The sequence below is a fragment of the Acipenser ruthenus genome, chromosome 1 (assembly GCF_902713425.1).
Source record: "Acipenser ruthenus chromosome 1, fAciRut3.2 maternal haplotype, whole genome shotgun sequence".
Lineage (NCBI taxonomy): Eukaryota > Metazoa > Chordata > Actinopteri > Acipenseriformes > Acipenseridae > Acipenser > Acipenser ruthenus.
The window spans coordinates 77,238,976-77,258,261 of NC_081189.1; the positions used below are offsets into that span (position 1 = coordinate 77,238,976).

Genomic DNA, 19,286 nt, shown 5'->3' on the forward strand with positions numbered 1-19,286 from the left:
ACAATCCTTTTGACATGTTTACCAATTTGCATGTTATTTTACAGCCCACCAGGATTTTTACCAGTCTTTACTATACTATATCTTACTGCAGTATGGTTGTTCTTTGGTGTACCGCAGTAAAAAAAAAATATTATAAGAATGAAATGGAGTATTCCAGCTGAGCTCTGCCAGGCTCAAGTGGCTTGAAAGAAGCCCCTAGCTGAAAAACTGGAATAGAACATTGATGCTGCCAAGCGAGGAAGGAGTGTTTATGTTGGTGCTAATGTAACGTATCTGCCATTTTCTGTGAGGGGAGGTTTTGATAACTATGAATTCTAAGAGCAAAGAATGCTTTCCTGAATTCCAGACCTGTGTGTGGGTGTGTGTGTGGATGGATGCCAAAGGCAAGATTCATTTGATCCAGTGGTGGGTCTTAGGTATTATTTCAATTCTCATTATGTGAGTTACAGTACTGGCAATGTGCTCAACTTTCCTTTGGGATGATGAGGGTGTTTGGCCATAACCAGATTCTTCTGCTGGTGCTTGTGGGAGGGATTCATATATCTTTTTTTTTCTTTCTGGAAAATGACAACTTACTAGAACAGAGGATCACAGATAGCTCCATGTGAAAATACACATCATTTTCAGAGACAGGGGCTGGATGACATTTTTTGAGTCCTAACCGGAAGAAAGTAATATTTGCAATTAGTTGTACTGCAAACATTTTATTGAGTACAGCAGCTACAGTAGCTGAATAGAAGTTACATCAGTGGTGAAAAAGGTAAATTGTATATTGTAATTTGACCGAAGGAGAATTACTACAGTACACGGTATTGATTTGACACAATTTACTAGGAATCATTAGTTATATAGTAGTAAAGCCAAATTGTAACCCTTAACATACTGCCTACAAGTATACACAGATTTCTGTTCTGTGAACCCGCCAGAGAGGAAATCAAACAGGCCTCAAGCTGGAATAACATCATAGGCAAAAACAAATTGTGTATTATGTACAGTAATTGCTTCTATTCGCAGCTCATATTTATTTATGCAATCACCAATAGATTACTGTATTTATTTTTGTAATAAATAAAAACAAATAGCTGATATTTTTGTTGTAATTAGTTGAAATGGACCCATAATGTTCTTAATGTCCAATAGAAAGTGTATTTGTTTTTGTAATGGCGTAGTGATAGTGGTTTAATAGCCCACAGGTGTCAATAAAATAACACTACACAGTAGCTGCATTCTGAGAGCTACTGAAAAATGTGTCAAAATGACAAGCCAGTTAATATAATATTTGTTGGGTTGGCAGATTTGTTTTTCAAATAGAATATACTGCAACACTCTTCCATAGTTAATAAACACATATTTTTTTACTTACGTTTTAAACGTGTAAATGAAATCTTTCAAAGACATTTTTGGAAGAAATGCAAACACATTTTGAGGGTGGTTCATATTTCAATTGTGTGACCATCGCTGAAAGTCTAGTTTCTCTAGAATCTTATCACCAGAATCTTTCTTAACTGTAACTGGTTGTGTTGCACAACCACTGTACTTTAGCAAACCTTATGAACCAGGCTTTACAGCATGCATGAATGAAGCAGAGAAGAACCACAATAACTTTTTACAATCCTTCATGGTGGCACACTTTCATATACTGTAGACTTTCATGTCAGTTTCTTACTTTTAAGCTGCCACCTGTTGTTGTAATATACAGTACAGTAATCCGTTGCGTATCTGACTGCGGTGGGACCAGAGTAAGGGCGGATATGTAAAAAGGCGAATAAATTAATCCTGTTTTAAATACTATTATATACAGCTGTAACAATGACTATATTCACACAATTACTGTTTTGAGATTCAGTTTTTATTAGGGAGCTTCCCTAAATCCCTTGTTTAGAGAGATACAGGGTATTAATGCTTGTGACAGGGTAGCCATCTGCCGTGTGGGTGCGTGCATTCACTGCTGAGTGACAGGCAGGAGATTGAGACGGAGGTTCAAGTTGATACGCCCTGCAGGCGAACAGGATTTATTTACATATCAACACACTGAACGATCACGTGACACTGCCAGCAATGGCAGAGCATGGAGCACATGCAACACACTGTACGAAAACTTTGGTGGGATCTACAATCCCTGAAATAATAAAGTAACGTTGCTCAAGAGATTGATCATGGCAGATAAACGGTTAGGGCGGATATGTGAAGGGCAGATACGTAGCAGATTACTATAATTCCTTTAGACTATAAAAAATAGAAAGAGGCATAAAGTACATCATTTGAGATTTGGGTGTGCTGCATTTTTGATTGGCTTAGGAAAGCTGGTTTTGTTTATATATTTGTTGCAAGAATTGTTTAACTAGGGACATAAAACATTTGGGATTGGGTTGGGGGTGGGGAGTTACTGAAGCTAAGGAATCAGTAACATACTTTGACTTTTCAGTCTTGCGGTGAATGAACATTTATTCAAGTTTCAACTATCTACAACTAGCTCAGTGAGAAAAAATGCTGTCAAACATAAAAAAAAAAATGATAAAAAAAATGATAAAAAATGTCTTGCTCTCTGGTGCTTTCAGAACTGGAGTATTGTTCATGTACACCATCCCTGCCTATGCCTTTCAGCATGGCCTCAGTCTTTGATAAAGTTAAAATGATATGCCTGGATGACTTGAAGGATGAACGAGCACAGGCTTATGGTTCAGAGGCCCCTGCATACAAATTTGTACAATTTTGTACATATACGTAACTTGTGTTGACATTGTTCTTGAGAATCAAGGAAGTGTAGGAAAGTGTAAAGAAAGGCATTGCTGGGGAACTCCATGAAAAAAATAAAAAATAAAACTCAGTCCGTTGTATTGTTACCTTATTCTGCATTTAAGAAAGGAACAGGCAGTCTTTGTTGTGGCATGTTGCTTGGTAAATCTTGCCTGTTTAATGTTTAAGGAGATTATGCAGGCATCTGTGATCTGTGTGGTGTTCTCACATTAAAATGTGTGCACACTGTACTCTAGTCATACAGTATATAATTAATGAACAAAATCATTTATACTGAAAATGATGAGTGAATTTTCCAGTTACTGTAGTGAATATTTCCTCTTAGAGCATACAGTTAGTTTTAATTTATATAGTTTGTCCCACATTGTGATAAGTGCAATTGAAAATGTTAACTTGGCTGATTTTACAGACAATGAAGCATCTTATAAAACAAACTCAATTTAGTTATGTTTGATAATCTAGGAACCGTTTGGTATAGCAGATTATAGGGTCTGATGCTCTAAATGCAAACATATATTCCAGTATATTATGACTAGATGGGGTTCTGTATATTATCTAAATAGAGACAATCCCTTGTCTTTCTCCAATTGTCAGTATTAGTGGAATTCTCAATGCCACTGTTTATCTAGTTTTATGTTATTTAGAAAGATGATCTGAAAGTAATGTAGTGGTTGCAGTCTGTGCATCTATTCATATAATCATAGCTTGGAAGTCAAACCACTAATCATTATTGCTGTAGCAGTACTGCATGTGAAAAGGCACAAGCAAAAAATGATTCTGTTGTTGGGGCAAAGCCAAAAATAACAGACACTGCAACAATCTTATATTGTAAATTAATTTAATAATAGTATTACTTGTTGTAGAAGCCCCCAGTATGACTGGAATTTAGTCTTATTTTTGACCTTGTAGCAGCATCTCATTTCACAAGTTCCGAAGTACAGTGTAGTGCTCATTGCTTTCTCTATAAACAGTTGCGGTTTTGTAGTTGTACGTGCAATTTATTTTCTTAAAGAAGGAAGACTCTTTAAACCGCAGTTGCAGTCTTAATCATCTACAAAAATGAACCCTCTGTTCTATATTATTATTTTGTTATTATTTATTTGGCAGACGCCTTTATACTGAATGTGATAATTCCCAGTGCGATGTATATAATTTTGTCAGGCCCTCAAGCATGTATCTGTGCTCTGTGGTGAGAAGCAGCAGCGGTCAGCAGTTCAAGCTAATAAAAAGCCAGTAAAATGTAACCCACCACCACTGCCTACTGAATATACTGCATACTGTTCAGCAAATTGAAGGCTTCTAGTAGCTGAACTACCCATCAGTTGGAAAACAGTTTAGATAAACCCTGCAGTTTTTTTATTATTATCAAAACACCAGCTTTTATCCATTAAGCTGGAACTACATGAACCACCTAGTGTTTTACTCCAGTTAATTCTCTAGTCGTCCAAAATGGTCCCATTTTGACTGTGTGCACAACCCCCCACACAACTCCCAGTGGTTCATCTTGGTTTGCTTTCTCTGTGCTTGTTTACTGTAACTGGTACTGCTGTGAGTGCATAGAGGAAGGAAGGATTTGGGGCATGGTAATATCAAACAGGATTTTTTAAGGCCAAGGTTAACATTGGTATCTGGAAAAGGAATCATCTGGAAAAACATGAAATTAAACTGTGGGATGGAAGTGCTTAATCAGCTGCTGTGAACAGCAAGTTAGTGAATACAACTGCTAAAAATCATTTTCTTAATCTAATCAAAAAACGGTATGCTCCGCAGGGTGAAAAGGCAATATAAAACCATCTTTGTTGAAAATCAAGCTCACATGGGACCATAGGAGCAGTTACAGCATTTAAGTTTGTATGTCTATAACACTGTTGGATAACCAGTTCTGAATAATGACACATATTTTATCATATTACCATTAACAAATCTGGTAATTCTATCTGCTTTGTTACACTTAAGGAAGTAATGGATTCAGGGATAATTGTACCTGACACCTTTTTGGCAATTGTTGATGTGTTGTTAAACAACATGTTTAAAAACAGATATTGGCTTTATTATTACCAAGAGTTGGTATTATTTTATCACCAGCTCTGATCCAAAACAATCCTCAGATGTGTCATAACAATATCTAGTAATTCTTTCAACATACTAATTAGGCTTTTAGTATAAAACTGAAAATATTTAAAAGTAAACCACACTGGGTTAACCCATCAGTTAACTTTTGCAGAGCTAGACAGGGCCCCACCCCACCCCACCCCCTCTTCCGTGAGCTTATGATCTACTGTTCATTTAGCCTCCAAAAGAATGCTGTCAGCACAGACTTGTGGGTAAATGATTTATTGCTCTTTGACAATCAGAAACATAAGGGACAAATCTTTCCTACTGCACTGTGGGAGATTCATTAAAGACACTATACATTCTGTTTTTAACATTTTTCATTAACCCTAAATAGCTTGAAGTGCATGCAGTGATTCTTCTCACACATGCGCAACACCATGTGTTTAATTGTTATGTATGTTTAACTGCTGGCTGTACATTCTGAATGAATGTTCCAATTGATAATGCAGATAACCCTCTTTAGATCTAATTGCTCTCCAGTGTAACTGTGCACATTTCAACCCCGTTTTCATAAGTCATTCAGTTGGTATACATATTTTGGGCAAGGTAACACACATAAAAACTCCCCATAACAGCTTTTTTTTTTTTTTTTTTTTTTTTTTTTTAATTCTGGAACATGAAGCCAAAGTTCAGTACAGTATTTAGTAGCCAGAACACATGAGCAGATCTGGCAGTGGTAAAATCTTGGAGCAGTCTTCTTGGAAAATTAAGAGGAAACTATATGTGCCTTTACACTTAGAATCTTTGCTGCTACAGGGAAATTCTTTAGGTTTTTTAAATTTTAGTCAGTTTCTTTAACATGTACTGGGTGTGAAGTGTCTATAGTTTATTCAGAGTGTCAAGCATTCATTATGAAAGAGTTTCTGCATATAAACTTTTGCTTCTAATAAAAATTTTTTGACATGATACGCTAGTAAAATGCATAATTTTGTTGTTGACGGCTCTGTTCTTCCTCAATAAAGAGATATAAGGAATCCCAACAGTGCTTAAAATTTGACACAGGGTTTTCCAGTTTTCATATAAAACCAAGCTTACCCTTTTTGTTTTAAACCTTTCACTCATAGACAGGATCAACTTACACCTCTTATGGTAGCTTACCATAAAATAAAACCTTTATACATTCCAAAAAAAGTATTCAACCCAAGCAATCCTCCTTGCTGCTAGGTTGCCAGTATATATTTACTGTACTGTACATATTATCTGATGTCTAAAATAAATTAAGCCCATTTATACAATGTGTATATATATTTATATATACAGTACTGTGCAAAAGTTTTAGGCAGGTATGAAAAAATGCTGTAAAGTAAGAATGCTTTCAAAAATAGACATGTTAATAGATTATATTTATCAATTAACTAAATGCAAAGTGAGTGAACAGAAGAAAAATCTAAATCAAATCCATATTTGGTGTGACCACCCTTTGCCTTCAAAACAGCATCAGTTCTTCTAGGTACACTTGCACAAAGTCAGGGATTTTGTAGGCATATAGTCAGGTGTATGATTAAACAATTATACCAAACAGGTGCTAATGATCATCAATTCAATATGTAGGTTGAAACACAATCATTAACTGAAACAGAAACAGCTGTGTAGGAGGAATAAAACTGGGTGAGGAACAGCCAAACTCAGCTAACAAGGTGAGGTTGCTGAAGACAGTTTACTGTCAAAAGTCATACACCATGGCAAGACTGAGCACAGCAACAAGACACAAAGTAGTTATACTGCATCAGCAAGGTCTCTCCCAGGCAGAAATTTCAAGGCAGACAGGGGTTTCCAGATGTGCTGTCCAAGCTCTTTTGAAGAAGCACAAAGAAACGGGCAACGTTGAGGACCGTAGACGCAGTGGTCGGCCAAGGAAACTTACTGCAGCAGATGAAAGACACATCATGCTTAGTTCCCTTCGCAATCGGAAGATGTCCAGCAGTGCTATCAGCTCAGAATTGGCAGAAAACAGTGGAACCCTGGTACACCCATCTACTGTCCGGAGAAGTCTGGTCAGAAGTGGCCTTCATGGAAGACTTGCGGCCAAAAAGCCATACCTCCGACGTGGAAACAAGGCCAAGCGACTCAATTATGCATGAAAACATAGGAACTGGGGTGCAGAAAAATGGCAGCAGGTGCTCTGGACTGATGAGTCAAAATTTGAAATATTTGGCTGTAGCAGAAGGCAGTTTGTTCGCCGAAGGGCTGGTCAGCGGTACACGAATGAGTGTCTGCAGGCAACAGTGAAGCATGGTGGAGGTTCCTTGCAAGTTTGGGGCTGCATTTCTGCAAATGGAGTTGGGGATTTGGTCAGAATTAATGGTCTCCTCAATGCTAAGAAGTACAGGCAGATACTTATCCATCATGCAATACCATCAGGGAGGCATCTGATTGGCCCCAAATTTATTCTGCAGCATGACAACGACCCCAAACATACAGTTAAAGTCATTAAGAACTATCTTCAGCGTAAAGAAGAACAAGGAGTCCTGGAAGTGATGGTATGGCCCCCACGGAGCCCTAATCTCAACATCATCGAGTCTGTCTGGGATTACATGAAGAGAGAGAAGCAACTGAGGCTGCCTAAATCCACAGAAGAACTGTGGTTAGTTCTCCAAGATGTTTGGGCCAACCTACCTGTCGAGTTCCTTCAAAAACTGTGTGCAAGTGTACCTAGAAGAATTGATGCTGTTTTGAAGGCAAAGGGTGGTCACACCAAATATTGATTTGATGTAGATTTTTCTTCTGTTCACTCACTTTGCATTTTGTTAATTGATAAATATAAACTATTAACATGTCTATTTTTGAAAGCATTCTTACTTTACAGCATTTTTTCACACCTGCCTAAAACTTTTGCACAGTACTGTGTATATATATATATATATATATATATATATATATATATATATATATATATATATATATATATATATATATATATATATATATATATATAATGTTTTTAACTTTCTGCAATTATTATTGAAAAAGATGTGCATTTTATGTTAACGGAAGTCAATAGCCACAATTCATCAGTTATTACTTAAAAGAAACTACAGTACAGTACAGTATTTAAAGGTAGACAAATGTTTTGGCTAGTGCCCTCAATTCTGTTTTATCTTATCATTTTTGATTCAGTGTTTTTGAAGATATAACCTAAATGAATTGGTGGGTTTACAATCAGGAGTTTTTTTACATAGCCTATGGGAAAGAGTTAAGAAAACAGCAACCAATTCTGATAACTTGACAACTGGCAAGAAAAGTGTGCAGATCTGTTTGTCTTACAATGAACTGCAGGGATGGTGAGAGAAATAAAGAAGCATTTTATTCCAAAATGACAGAGAGCTACAGTAAAGGTATGTTTATGGTGTGTTGCGCTAATGTTTTCCCCACAGCTTTTTTGATTGAGCGGCAGTGCTGCAAGACTGGAATACACACATTGATGATTCCATACCCTGCCTGCTGTTTCAGTTATAACTACAAAACTGACTGAGATAGACTTTTTCCAACTTGTGAGGAGTTAATGGACTGTTTTGGCTCCCTGACAAAATCTTTGAGAGACTTAATTAGTGTTTCTTGAGACTGGAGTACCATACAGTGTCATTTTATTGGTTATTCTCCTACATTGAATGGGAATATGCATGCATAATTAAATCTATATTCTACTCCTTTTCTGTAGACAATGGAGCTTGGAAGTTTGCCACCTTCAAAAATGGCTTCCTAAAAGAGCAACTGCCTCTAGTGCTCTGCACAGCTATCTTGTTTGAAATGATGTATCTGGAATTCTAGCACTGACTAAAATCTAGATGCCAGCTCTTTCCTGTTGTTACTTTACACTACATGTGGTATTTATGGAATTCCCACAAACTGTACAATATCAGACATTCATACAGCCTGTTGCATAAAATCAGCATTTTGCATAGTATGCAACAGTATTTTACATGCTGTAGGCTATACTATAAATATTATTTTAAACGCCACTACTTACTAAATTAGAAATTGAATTAGAAATTGTGATATGCATGAGCAGCATTGCATTGCCATAGACTTAGCTCTCAGTAGCTTTGAAGGCTTGACCCAAGGATGGCAAACAGGACAGTGGAGGGAATGGAAATGTTGATATTTATGGGGTGAATAATGACAGATTTTTTTGCAGCATGCGTTGTGCGTAACTGGGCAAAGTCTGTGTGCTTGTTGACCTGAATGAAAAGGCTGTTTCTTGCACTATTAAAACAGTCTTCTTTTCACCCTGTGGGGGGTTTTCAAGTAGACAGCATTGTTTAAAAAAAAAAAAAAAAAACACACTGTATAATGGGAGCAAGCAAACTGGCACCATTAGTATGCAGATCAACCCTCTCTGTGGAATACATGCAGAGACTGTCTACAAATGTTTTTGCACTCGCATTTTGTTAAATTTTGCATGCATTATTCAAAAGAGAAAAAGTTCTCATTGACTTTACCATGCTGTATGACGCTCTGCACAGTTATGAGTCAGATGTTACCAGCTTTATCATTTTCCCTAAATGCTGCTTCAGGCTCATACAAAGTTAAGATACACAGTTGCAGTGCACATTGAAATTATGATTTCATGAATAAAATTGAAAGAAAGAAAAAAACACCAACTGAAATTCTGAAACGAATTAGAGGCAATTTCCAACTAACAAGCCACAAAATTAAATGTGTGGGATGTTTATTTCTGGTTTGGTAACTTTATTGGGTTTGTTCATCCTGTCGCTAATGACAGTTGGAGTAAATAGTTTTGAGAATCTGGTTCAATTTGTGTATTTTTTCAAGAAAAAAGAAAATAGGCTTAGTAAGCAAAAGTCAAAAGTCCATTCTGTTATCTAAAATGTCTTCTATTAACTCATGAAAATGTCTTCTTGGAATCAGGTAAGTATCAAGAATATCCTTTTTTACAATATGCAGTTATGCATGTACCGTATCTACAATGCATGCCAGTCTCAAGCACAATATCCCCCTTCCGTATGGATTTGCTTGCATACTCCCACTCTACACCAGACACAGACTGTAATTGCACAGGCTTGTAAAAATGATTCTCCACACCACTCCTGAACACAGGCTGGTTTAATAGAAGCAAGCTGATCACTAATGTGGGCACAGCTGATTTACTTAAACTTGTCATAATTGGGTTATGGCCCTTCTCAGATAAAGGTCAACCAATAAATCATTAATAGTAGTTCACATAGGATTACTTTTATTTTAATTTCATGCCATATTCTGCAAGTTCAAACCAAAAGGAGTGATTCTGCCCTAATAAAAATAAGTACTTCTGGCATAACTTTAGATGATAACAGCCAGAGCAGAAGATGCATTCAGTCTTGTTACAACCCAGTGTACTGTAAGTTTGTTCCATAAGAGGAGGCATCCACATACAGTAAACAGTGAGCTGAAAAGTGGGTGGAGAAGACTGCCAGTTTAAATATTTACATGAACACAGCTGTATTGTTAAAACATTACGGCTCTAATGCTTTTTAATTATAAGATATTTCTGGAGTGCATTCCTCTATGAAGTTCATTCCCAATGCCAAGACATGTCTTGGCTCACAAACTGCACAGTTCTGGCAGCTAGGCTTATACATGTGCTCAGCACAGGCTGTATCTAAAATGGCTGCCAAGCTGCTCCTCCTGAAATGTCGACGGTGTGCGTCGTGTGTGTGTAGTGTAGAAGCCAAAAGGCAGGTTCCAAAGTATGTGATTGTTTTAAATGAGGCAAAAAAGAAAAAAACAAAAGTTGGTGTTCAAACCAGGCCAGGAGCTGGCAGAGCAGGATGTATTTTGTAATGTTTATAAAACTGCACCAAATGATAAGAGGAAAGGGAGTGAATACTGCAGAAGAAAAACACAAGAGAAGGCCTTTTCAGAGCAGGAATTAGGCATCAATTCAGATATCATTATAATAATTACATGAAAGGTATGATAATTATTTTAATAGTGTGATTATTTTAATGGAATGAAAGACATGCCTGTGTCCCTTAAGTCCAAATCTAGACATAAGGCTTGCATGAGAAATAGATGAGACCTTTTTCTCTCTTGGCACCTCAAGTGCTAAAACCATTGCTGTCTTGGACAAATGCCATGCAACTTGTGTTTATTAATTTACCTGGTTATCCCCAGTGTAAGAATCTCTTCCTGTCTAAAGGACTACATCTGACCATTTATACAAAGCTTCATATTATAATATTATATTAAGCTTACCCAACCAAGTAATAATTTACAGACTGTAAACAATATTAAAAAATTATATGATACCATCCACCAGTAAAAATACTAAAGCATTCTGTGGTAAAAACAGTGCTCGAAAATGCCACTCGTGTTTTATTTTTAATTTTTTATTCCGTAGTTATAGCAACTACATATGCACATCTTACTTTTTAAAATTGTATTTTTTTTAATTTTACCAGCAAACCAGTTAGTCACAATTGAAACCAAAAACCTCAACCTGCACAATTCAATTAAGAATTTCTTGAGGGTTACCTTGTAAAACAGAGAGGCTGGATTGGCCCCACAGCTGGTTAAACCAAGACCTGCACTGATCCATGTGGTTGAGTTGATCACATCTTAGTGTCTAATGAGATCAGATGGTCAGTGGAACCCTTACAGTACCACTACAATTACTGTTTTTTCAGCTAAGGCAATATTGTTGTTTATATGGTCTCAAGTTGGTGAAGAAGTTTTGGCATGAATGGTGACTGGAAACCAGTTTCGTTACTGTAATGTATTAGTACAGTGCGTTAATTTGCCATGTGCAGTGTTGCACAGTGGTCACATCCTTGTGCCTGCAGACAGTTATTTAACTACAATACAATCTACAGTGGAAACAAGATGCAGTATTCCCGCTGGGCTATGCTTATTAAATACTTCAAAAACAAGTTGCATATTAATATTAGAAAATCAATTAATTTCATATTGTATGACCTATAATTCCACCTGGCAGTGATGGCATAGACCGGTTGCAACAGTTTTATGCCCCTGTCATTGCTCCCTGAACAGCATGCCATGATAATGTGGTAAACCCACAGAAGAACTGTGTCTCCCTATTTCACTGAGCAGTGGTGAGAAACGCGGTAGACCTGCACGTTTGTGATGCCACTGTTTTGACAACAGTGTGCTCTGTACAGTGGGAGCACTCTGCCTGCCAACTCGCTGAGCTTCTGTACTGTTTCTGGTTTGGCAGCCGCCTGTCCACTGACCCTGTCTGCTAGTCAGCTGCCAAAAAGACGCAGCCTGCCTCCTGTCTTCTTTTTTGTCCTGGCCTTGGCGTAGGCCTTAATCGAATTGCCAGATGCCAAAAAAATAAATAAAAATAAAAATCATAACACAGTGGGAAATACCTACATTGTAGTACTATAATACAGGATGTCCAGACCAGGATATTTTAGATCATTCACATGTCACTAATGTTGATTGCTGAAACTGCTATTTTTAGTTTCCTATCAAATACATTTTGTCCCTGTTTAATATCTTATGTGTTTTCTGTATGATTCTCTTTTTTTTACCAGCAAAGATTATATATATAGAATATAAGTGAAGTGGGGAAGTGTGAGTCTTTTTAGAAGCAATTTTACTAGAATAGTTATTATGCACAGCAAATAATGCTCTAAACAGAAAAAACATGAAATGCCTGATAAGATATTAAGAAACTAGATGGAATAATTATACAGGTGTATAATTTACTTAAAATGAGGAAAGCATTTAGAATAATTTGAATCTATTTCTTAGTAACATCATTTTTATGATCTGTGTTATGAAACTTCAATTTGAAATGCAAGTTATACCAATACGTAGCCAAATACAGCTGAGAATTTTATTTGGCTGAACATAGTTTGGCAAAGGGAGAATGGTGTCACATTCTGGCTGCTAGTTAAACATGAGCTCAGATACACCTGAGCTGATCTTTTCAAAGCAAACAGTTAGCGTAGTTACAGCATTACTAATAATTAGGTTTGAACAACAGCCAGCCAGCCCCAAAAATGAAACACATGCATTTACTTCTGAACTGGTCCTGTTACATATTTATTTGCAATTGTGACCACTGCACTTAGAAGTAACTGCACAGATCCTTAGCATAATATATACCTTTTATACACATTTCTATTCTCATTGAGAAATATTTTTCTTCCCATTTCCTTGTTAAATGTGTGTGTGTGTGTGTATATATATATAGACTACTTGTTTGTTTTTTTATCAACTTCTTAAAGCACTGTTTTTTTGTATTCAGCCGATGAAGGACTTGTAGTCCGAAACGTCCTGATAATTGATTTGTAATCAATTATTCTACCTTTTTAAGTACCTGAAATATCCTTTTCTCTTTTTTTCTTTTATTGATCATTTTGTTACACAGCAGTTTTCCTTTTTCTCAAACATATATATATTATTATTTTTAATAAAAAGCAAATTATTTTTTGATGACCGAAAGGCTGGGGAGAAAGGACATTTTAGATGATAAACCTTGTAAAAATGCAACAAAAACTTTGAAAAATGCATAATGAAGTGCAAAGATATTCCTCCAGACTGTTCTGTTACTGACATGTTCAATTTGTGTTACATGCCGGTATGTCAGAATTTGCAGACTGTAAACACCCAAGCCATTCAGGATACAGACGGTGTATTCACTGTAATGGCACCGCTGATTTGTAGTGCCACATCTCAGGAAACCTTTCATGCAACATGAGTCTGGATGTGGTTGCAGGCCACAAAAGGGAAGTAAAATAAACTTCATTTGTGTCTATTAGTAGGTGTTAACCTGTAAAAATTACCAAACCAAAACAGTGTATATACAATACTATATGTGCGGTTATTTGCCCTCTAAATCTGAAAAAGTTTTGTGATTGTAAGCTGGTTGCACAGCCTCTGAATGAGTTTTAAAACAACATTCTACAATTGCAGAAAACAATGGATACCTGTTTCCCAGACTTGCAGCCAGTATCCAGGTGATCGATTTACTTTAAACCAACATTCAGAGACCAAAGAATTTAAGAGCTTGACACTTCCTGTAATTTTCCATTTTGCAGTGTTTTGAAGTGGAAAGGACATTTTTCAGACAGGAATAAAATGAAGTATGCCATTTCCTCTTTCTAGTGATTGGAAATTTACCTGTATGTAATTTGATCAGCAAGAAGTGTTTTCACTTAACCCTAAACCATACATTGGGGCTCTGATTTACATCCTTCATTTCTTCACACTATTCAGGTTTAAAAGTTGGGTTAAATCTTCAATTTAAAAAGCATATAAAAGGCTTATTTCACAGACCCCGATTTGCACTAATCATGAAATACATTACTTAAGGTTAAATAAGGTAGTTTGAGATTAGTGCTAATCAAAGTCTGTGAAACCAGGTGAAACTGTTACAGTCTTGAATAAATGGTCATTCATAAATTATTAATCAGCACCTCCCCTTCATTACAGTGAATTATGAAAAGAAAACCAGTTCAGCTTGGATTAGATTAGAATATTTAACTGTATTCTGTGGCTAACCATTATAGTGGATGACACCTTGTCACAGGAGTGTGACATTATTTGCCATAAAAGATCAGCAAGTTGCAGTTTTAACACAAACTGAGTGTAACAAAGGATAGTGGACTATCAGAATGGTGGCCTGACACATCAGTGTGCTATTGAGTGTTCAGTGATCAAGTGGGGGGTCGGAATACCATCACATACATAGTGAGGTTATGCTTTCGAAGAGAGCACAACAGGAAGGTTCTGCTTCTATTTTGGAAGTGCTTGTGTTTTATATGTTCATGATTTATAATTAAAATAAGTATATTTAAGTTGGTATATCCTGCCTGCAGAGAGGTACGCTATAAATACTGTAATGCAAAGAGTTAATGATTTTTTCTTAACGTACCGTATGGTGTAGTTCCCTCCCTTCTTTGTCATTTTTGAGTACATGCCAAGAACATTCTGTTTTGCAGTACGGAGACCACTAGTTTTTATGAAAAAAAAGTAAATCCCACCAATTTTTTTTTTTTTAAAACAGACATTGCATGAGTTCTATATATGAAACACAGTGGTGTTTTTCATTGTTAAAAGGGGCTATCTGAGTTCACTGTCTGATAATGTTGTGTGTATTTTAAATGCTGCTAGGAATGTCTTAAAAGGTTGAATCTTTCTTCAGCTAAATATGGCTTGTGAGAACTAGCTGAAAGTGTTCTCTGGGAAATTCCTTGCAGTGTCACAGACAAGAACAGCAAGCACATTGGTTACTTAAGTGCTTTATAATGGTATGCTCTTGCAAAGAAACAAGAAAGTCCCTTTGTGTATTTTGTGCTGCACCCTTATTTGCTAGACAAATTTGAAAACACTTAATATCTGAGTGCAGGAGTATACAGTATACAGAAAGTCATTTCACATTGCCTGCTGTATGATGTTTTTGCATTGCATTAAAATCCTGTCTGACCTGTTGTATTCATTTGGTGAGATCACCTGCACTAAAAAAGAAACTAGTGGCATGGTTCACAGATAAAATGAAAAGGAATCTAATCAGTATCAGAAAGGTAACTTCAGGTAACTTCACTAAGGAAACCAAGATGTTTTTGGTACCAGTCTTCTAGCCTCTGGTGTGGCACTTACCTACACAATTTTATTTTCCAAAAAACAGTGCTTTGGTGTACCCCTTAAGCTATTTTGCTTTACATGTTTAATTCCAGTCATAATATAGGTTTACTGCAGTCAAGCTCTCTCTCTGTCTTCCCATTATGTCGATGCGCAAATACAGGTTTACAGTTTTAATCTGTGTACTAAGAAGGTATACATTTTTAGCAGCACATTTTATACTGAGTATTTTTTTTTTCTTTTTTTTTTTTTCTTTTTTTTTTTTTAATTTGCAGACTCCCAGCAGTCAGGAAGTCCAAGTAACAATGAACCTGGAAAGAATCCTCCAGGTAGGTACAAATCACAGAATATTTACATATTTTCTTTAAAGGAGAACAAAGACACTGTGCAATACAAGTACAGGAAGTTAAACACCAAAGGTGTTGATTTTCCATTAGCTCTCCAGTTCACTAAGCCACTGTAAGCACTGTTTCACAACCATTCCTTTTGTAACAAATGTATATGTGCTACACAAGCATACATTATGTACTGTACAGTAGTGTGAAAACCCATTAAAAGCCCCCAAATTGGTTTTGTTTTTAGTCATAGTAGAATACATACATCAAGTGCTGCAGCAGTTTTCATGTTGTGTTGTGTTGTGTTAGGCTGGTATTTGAATGGTCATATAGTACTAGGGTGTATAGAAAATTCAGTTTAGACTCACTGTTTCATAGAAGTATTCTCAAAGTTTGCATGATGGTATATGTATATTTTTAATTTATACATGCTTCTTCAGTTTGATTCTTGATTGAAATCCCTCTTATAGAAATACAATGTATTGCCACCAGGTAATGCCAACCTGAGTCAGACAATCCCAAGGACTCTGTGGTTGTGCTTGGCTGTAAAACCAGGTTCCCTGAGGTCTCAATCCAGACCATTACACAGAGTCAGACTACAACATCCTACTAAATTTCTTCTTCCAATCAAAGCATTGTTATTTTGAAAAGAGCTGTGGTTAACACATTGCATTATGACTTCATCATTACAGCATTCAGATAAAAGTAACTTAAGGAAATGATTTGCATAAGCATTGGCATAAACATTTATATATATATATATATATATATATATGGGTGGGTCGCATAATCTCTAACACCTGATGAAGACACGTATTGTTGAACCGTGTTGTGTTTTGTGTTTTTAATAATAAATAATTGTTTTTTAGATGTAAAGCATTGCCACTTGCTTTTACTCTCTTCAATATCAAATCCAAAATGAATTAAGGATACAACTGAGCCATCCTGAGTGTGCAACCCACCCAGTCTCTGGACTTTGGTTTGTCTTTTACTCAACATGGTTGATGACTAAACAGAGACTATATTCTTTTATATTCTGTGCCATTTTTTTGGGTTAGCACCTATATGAAAGATTTGTGAACTTGGGCTGTGTACGAATTACTTTTTCACTATATATATATATATATATATATATATATATATATATATATATATATATATATATATATATATACACAGTCACCTCCAAAATTATTGGCACCCTTGATAAAGATGAGCAAAAAAGACTGTATAAAATAAATAATTAAATAATACCAGTACTGAGCTATATTGTAATTTTCCAACATGTGGAATATATTTGACTTTATTAATGATTCAATGGAATCAACCAAAATTACACATTTCTCAAAATATAAATTTGTTTCCAAAAAAAATGAAGTGTCACAATTATTGGCACCCTTGTTTTCAGTACTTTGTGCACCCTCCCCTTGCAAGGATAACGGCACTGAGTCTTTTTCTATAATGTTTAATGAGATTGGAGAACACATTGGAGGGATCTTAGACCATTCCTCCAAACAGAATCTTTCCAGATCCTTGATATCCTTCGGTCTGCGCTTATGGACTGCCCTCTTCAATTGAAACCACAGGTTTTCAATGGGGTTCAAGTCCGGAGACTGAGATGGCCATTGCAAAATGTTGATTTTGTGGTCAATTAACCATTTCTTTGTGGATTTTGATGTGTGCTTGGGGTCATTGTCTTGCTGGAAGATCCACTTGCGACCAAGTTTCAGCCTCCTGACAGAGGCAACCAGGTTTCTGGCTAAAATGTCCTGGTACTGGGTAGAGTTCATGATGCTGTTGACCTTAACAAGGGCCCCAGGACCAGTGGAAGCAAAACAGCCCCATAACATCAAAGATCCACCACCATATTTTACAGTAGGTATGAGGTTCTTTTCTGCACACGCATCCTTCTTTCAACGCCAAACCCACTGCTGGTGTGCGTGGCCAAAGAGCTCTATTTCGTTTCATCTGACCATAGCGCCCGGTTCCAATCAAAGTGCCAATGCCGTTTAGCAAACTCCAGGCGCTTACGTTCGTTGCTCTCAATAAAGGCTTTTTTTCTGGCAACCCTTCCAAATAGCCTATTGGCATGGAGGTGGCGTCTAATTGTAGATTTGGAGACTTGGTAACCCCAAGATGCAACCAAGTTCTGTAATTCTCCAACTGTGGCCCTTGGATTTCCCTTTGCCTCCCGAACCATCTGCCTCACTGTGCGTGGGGGCAAGATACACTTGCATCCTCTACCAGGCAAGTTTACCACTGTTCCATTGGTTTTGAACTTCTTAATTATTGCCCTAATAGTGGTAAGTGGTATATTTTGTTTTTTACCTAGTGTTTTGTACCCATTGCCTGATTTATGAAGGTCATCAACCATTTGTCTCTTTTCATTTGTGAGTTCTTTGCCCATGGTGATGGATGACAAATGGATTTCATATGCGTGTTACCTAATTTTTATACCCCAGTGAAACAGGAAGCCATGGAAGGCCACAATACAGTTCCTTAAGACTGAAATGAACTTAAAGAAGTAGAATGTTAATTTAATTTTGTTTGATTTTATTTATAAGAATCTTTAGGGGTGCCAATAATTCTGACACCTATCTTTTTGAGAAAACATTTTATTACTTGTTAATAAAAAAACTTATGGTTTTCCCATATTTTTGAGCATAAAATATAGCTCATTACCTGTGTTGTTTATTTTATACAGCGTTTTTTGCTCATCTTTATCAAGGGTGCCAATAATTTTGGAGATGACTGTATATATATATATATATATATATATATATATATATATATATATATATATATATATATATATATATATATATATATATATATATACATATATATATATATATATACAGTGGTTTGCCGTTTTCACATTTTGTTGGCATCTGAGCGTACTCCACGACGCTTTCAAATTAGAATTTACATGTATAATCTACACAAACTGCTCCACATTGATAAAGTTAAAAAATGCATATAGAATATAAATAAGTAAGATTTACAGAGAAAAACAGATTAATCTCAGTTGCATAAGTATTCAACCCCTTTGCTACTGCAGCCCTAAATCAACTCAGGTGCAAATAATTTGTTTGAAAGGTCACAAAATTAGTGAAATGGTTTCAGCCTGTGTGTGCCCAAAGTGGTTTAACTTGTAGATAATTTCCCTCAGGTATATAAAGACTTTAAAGCTGCAACTCACTTAGTGATCCAACAAAGCAACCATGAAGACCAAGGAGCTTTCGAAACAAGTCAGGGATAAAGTGGTAGAAAGGCACCGAGCAGGAGGGTACATGAAAATTTCAATGACACTGATTATCTCTCTCAGCACAAGTGAAGTCCATCATTAAGAAGTGGAAGATGCATCATACCACACAGATACTACCCAGATCAGGTCACCCTCCCAAACAGCAGCTGGGCAAGCAGGAAACTGGTTTGGGATGTCACTCTGATGCAAAGTTCTGTGTCTGAGATGGTAGTCAGTGTTCACACATTAACAATAAGCCGGTCCCTACACAAAGCTGA

At 36.4% G+C, this 19,286-nt stretch overlaps 1 protein-coding gene across 13 annotated transcripts in view; it reads left to right on the forward strand.

The window, feature by feature from the left end:
- LOC117420856 (nuclear factor 1 B-type) overlaps positions 1-19,286 on the forward strand; it is a 154,212-nt gene that overhangs the window by 86,913 nt on the left and 48,013 nt on the right. For 11 of the 13 annotated variants that reach the window (XM_059030081.1, XM_059030068.1, XM_059030076.1 and 8 more), the window contains exon 3: positions 15,702-15,755. The exons of the other annotated variants lie outside the window; for them this stretch is intronic. In XM_059030081.1, coding sequence (XP_058886064.1) covers positions 15,702-15,755 — 54 coding nt within the window. The remainder of the gene's footprint in view (positions 1-15,701; positions 15,756-19,286) is intronic. 13 annotated transcript variants of the gene reach the window in all.